Source organism: Penaeus japonicus, unplaced genomic scaffold, assembly GCF_977035675.1.
Source record: "Penaeus japonicus unplaced genomic scaffold, GWHDUDI00000001_assembly GWHDUDI00000029, whole genome shotgun sequence".
Taxonomy (NCBI): Eukaryota; Metazoa; Arthropoda; class Malacostraca; order Decapoda; family Penaeidae; genus Penaeus; species Penaeus japonicus.
The window spans coordinates 15,911,866-15,916,865 of NW_028234431.1; the positions used below are offsets into that span (position 1 = coordinate 15,911,866).

Here is a 5,000-nt window from a genome sequence, read left to right on the forward strand (position 1 = left end):
CACAAACTTTGAATGAAGAGATTTTAAAGAAAAAATGTTTCAAGTTTGAAATTCATACTCATGATGACAGCATTAATTACAACTAATATATCAATATTAATAGTAACACTACTAAAACTACTACTGCTTTTACCCATGACCAACAGTATGGGATACCCAAGAGCCTGAGACAGGGCAACCAACTTTAAGTTTAAACTTTATCTATTAAATATTTGCCACCAACTGCAAGTTGTCTTTTAAAAATGCCAGTGAGGAAAACAAGTAGAGAGAGTTTCTGTTTAGTATCAGACAGTCATTGACTAATGGGCAACTCACAGCACAAAGATTTTCTCTTACATGATCATTAATCCATTGCATAAGAGTGTCATGAAATACATGACGCAGGAGCTTTGGCCTGACAAGTGTCATGACGTTCAGGGATTTTAGATCACTTATTTTATTGTTTCGTATTAGTTCATGAAAGTACCTGAATAAGAAAAAAAGTTGTTTTCTGTCCTTCTCAAAACAGCAACACTTCTCTCACACTGAGTGTAAAGAATATAATGAGCTGATATGGACCCTGTACTACAATTTTAGTCAACTGCAACATTGATAAATCAAAGCCTGCCATATGACACACAAGGCTCTCAATACAAAAACAAAAATAAAAGCACAAAAATGGCTCTAGCTTTACAATGAGTGACTGAAACAGAGTGGGAAACGTCAAGGTATGTTGCATGAAGCTGTCTCGCACTAAAATAAAAACCATTCTGTAGATTGGGCAAGCAAATCTATCTCAAAACTACAAGGTGGTTTGGATAGGGTCGCTCTTTGATATAAGTAGAGAATTTTGGGTATTGTGTATGTCAATGAGATAGAAATAGACATTTCTAACAAATGATCTGACCTAAATATGATTAAGTTGTTATTGTTGTTTTAAGGGCTATGGATATGGGTGGGTTTTTGATTTCATGACCATAGTCGTTTAGTTTTGGAAAGAATGAATGTGATTGTAATATATTGACATATACAATTCAGATATATGATTATATAATATCCACAGTAAATAATTATATACAAATATATATATACACATATATACATATATATATACATATATATACATATATATCTAAATATATACACATACATATACATATATATATACATTTATATACATATATACACATATATTTACATATATATCCACATGTATATACATATATATACACACTGATAATATACATATATATACAATATAAATATACAGTATACATAAATATGAGTACTATATTCACATATATACAAACACAAATAAATAAATTTAATACTACATACATATAAACATATAGATATATATATATACACATATATATGTAAAAATATTTTTTTAATTTACAACAATATATATATATAAACATATAAATATATATATACACATAATATATAGTCAATATATATATACAACATACATAATATACAAATATATACACATATATATATTTCATTCATATATAATACATATATATTCATATATATACATATTATATATACCACACATATAAATATATATATATAATTTATAATGTATACAAATTATACAAATATATATGTTATTAAACCACATATATATACATAAATACCATATAACATATATACACATATACATATATATACACAATATATACAAATACTATATATAACACATATATATACATGTATATAATATATATATACGTATATATACCCACATATAAATACAAAACACATATATATATTTGTTTATAATATATATACATAAATTATATATATAACATATAAATATATCACATATATACATTTATATATAAATACATATACACATATATATATATGTATAATATACACATATATATACAATATATACATATATAATACATATTAACATTTAATACACACTATATATATAAATACTATATATATACAACACATATAAATACACATATTCAAATTTTACCTCCCTGACCTGGACTCGAACCCCCCGTAAAACGACAGGCACGGTTGATTACCGCTACACTACATATATACACAATATATACATTTTATAAATATACAGCTTATTTAATACCACATATATAAATATTATACATATATATATACATCATATATAAATATATAATATATATATATATATTATATATATAGTAATATATATTATATATATACATATATATATACGATATATACACAATATATATACAAATAATTATATACAATAATATATACAAATATTAAACATATATATTACATATATACAAATTGATGATAATTATATATAACATATATATAATTATATGGAAATTTATATAATATATATATATACTATATATATACACATATCAAATAATATAGACACCATATATAAAACATATGTATATATATACATATATACATATATAACGATCTATATATATAATATATAAATATACATATAAATCTATATATAAATATATATATACATATAGAATCTTTTAAAACATAGATATATATATTACTATGTATTTAAATATTACATTATATATTACATGACTTAATACATATATATGCTATGATATACATATATATACATATACATGACCATATAGTATACATATATATACATTAATAAATTACATACATATATATATACATATATGTATACATATATATATAATTTACATATATATACATAACAATATACATACATATATATACATATACCTATATATATACCATATATATATCATCTACAAATTAAACATAAGCCTACATGGCTCCAGTATATAATTAACATATACATAACCCTATATAAATATATATACATATATATAGATCACCTTTAAAATTGCATATTCAATCAATATATATGATGTAACTAAATTTCTTCAAATTATTGACAATAGTGACATACTTTGGCTATTTTGGTTTACAAACAGATGGTTTTACAAGTGCTTAGGCAATAAGGAGTCAACTTGTAGTCCTACAATTGATCACCTATTTCCATAGTCATGTAATTTTGGTGGGATTTTAAAAAAATAATTCTACTTTCCTTAAAATCATTATTATGGTCATTATCATTATAACATCACTTACACCATTAACCCAATAACTCCAAGTGGTAAGACATATATGCCATGGCTTTGGTCAAGGCTTTAAGTGGCATGTATGTCATGCCACGCTTCAAACAACCTTGTCAATGGGTCGTGAAAAATCTATGCCATACAAGGATTGTATTTTCACTAGCTGATCACAATAATGATTATATAATCATACTTGCCATTTTGATTATTGACAAGGTTTAGTTGAAAACTGCAAATATAGAGGACACTAGAATACCTACTGTTCCTTAGTCATTCATGGTTTTGGTCCAAGAGGGTACTATGCTAGTTCCTTGACATGGCAATTGTGGATGCTTTCATGGTGCACAAGGCACTTAGAGACAAGATTCAGCTGGGGTGTGTTTCCCAATAAAACAAAGTACATAACAATAATAAATTATTTAACTTGTTGCATGGCAAGGGAAAAGGCTGAAAACTATACCTGGGTGTGGACCAGGTAACTAAACTTGTACTCACCACACACCTCAAGTTATCTGGATAATAGCAACAAAAAACGAAAATTCAAGGAATAGGGAAATCGGTAAGGTCTAGCTGGCCGATTGACTTCTTGATAATAAAACAAAACCAAATTGGATTTCCCAGTTTCAAACAGGCAAAATTAACGGAAAAAGGAAAACATATTACCAGGTGAGATGAAGGAAACGGCCATTACAGTCAAAGCTGTCGATAGTCTTCATATCCTCATCTGACAGAGCAAAGTCAAACACCTGAAATGTAAATGAAAGATATCAGCTTAAAAGTTTGGCCTGTGCAGAGAAAAATAATCATAACCTGTTGTGAAGATTGAGTTGTACTGTGGAGAAGCGCAGATAGCTATGAATTTAAGTTCAATCACAAGTATCCAACAAGTAGTAGTATAGGCTCCAAAGCAACAACATCACAAGTTGATTCTCCCACCCAGAAACTTGTTTCCAACTATCATATACTTGATTTCCCCCTCAACACATCTGCAACCATTCTTTAACTGCTCAACCCTGACACAAATTCATCAAGCTGGACTAAACTAAAAACACTCAAAATACACAACATAGGTGTTACATTTATTGATCACTAACTTAAGAAGATGTTACTAACACCTCTCTCTACCAGATATCCTGGAGCTTTACTCAGAAAAATATAGTTAGAAGAACAGTCAACTCATAAATAAAAACAACGTGAGCAGCCCTGTCTAATTGTTTGTACTCTGCTCGTAGTAATTTATAAATAATGCTATTAGTTGATTGATGAGAAATCCAATTTATGCATGGTAGAATGGATTACATGAAGTGCCACACGAAATTACTATTTGTCGCTATACTAAACTCAATCGAACATATCTTACAGTCAGTATCTTTGGATTAATATACATAACAGTGTATGTTCCCCCACTATGAGGTATTTTCCGGTCACATAACATATGGATATTAGTCCTGACTTTTTATATATGACCCTCGCTCTCCTCCTCTCACTCACGTCTCTTTTTCCCCCCTCACACTCCATTCTACACAATGATATCCCGTAAGGAATAAATCAAAGACGCGGTGACTCAATCTGAGAGTTCCTTCCTCCGGCTGAAACAAGTTTTGTTGAAATCAGTTCAAGAAAGGAATGAACTACTGGAATAAAGTTTTTATGTTAGAAGCTGGGCAAGTGAAACTTTCTAAATGGGAATTTATTCTACTTTTGATGGCTACTCTCCCAAGAAGAAGTAGTCTAGTTAGAATGAAGGACAGGGTTGAACGATGGTTGTAGCCTTTATGATCAGCGATTTAAAGAATTCACCTACCAATTTTACGTCACAACCCGGTGAGTTTCGATCATTTATTGGTCCTAGCTTTAGCTAGGACAGCAAACGATTCATTTACCTATAACTAGGTTTTGGGACAAAAAAATTTCGCACAATTT

General features: G+C 28.2%; 1 protein-coding gene across 1 annotated transcript in view; it reads right to left on the bottom strand.

Moving 5' to 3' along the window:
• Positions 1-5,000, bottom strand: part of LOC122266904 (aldo-keto reductase family 1 member B1) — a 39,385-nt gene that overhangs the window by 551 nt on the left and 33,834 nt on the right. The window contains exon 8 of the mRNA XM_086553981.1: positions 3,741-3,823. Coding sequence (XP_086410107.1) covers positions 3,741-3,823 — 83 coding nt within the window. The remainder of the gene's footprint in view (positions 1-3,740; positions 3,824-5,000) is intronic.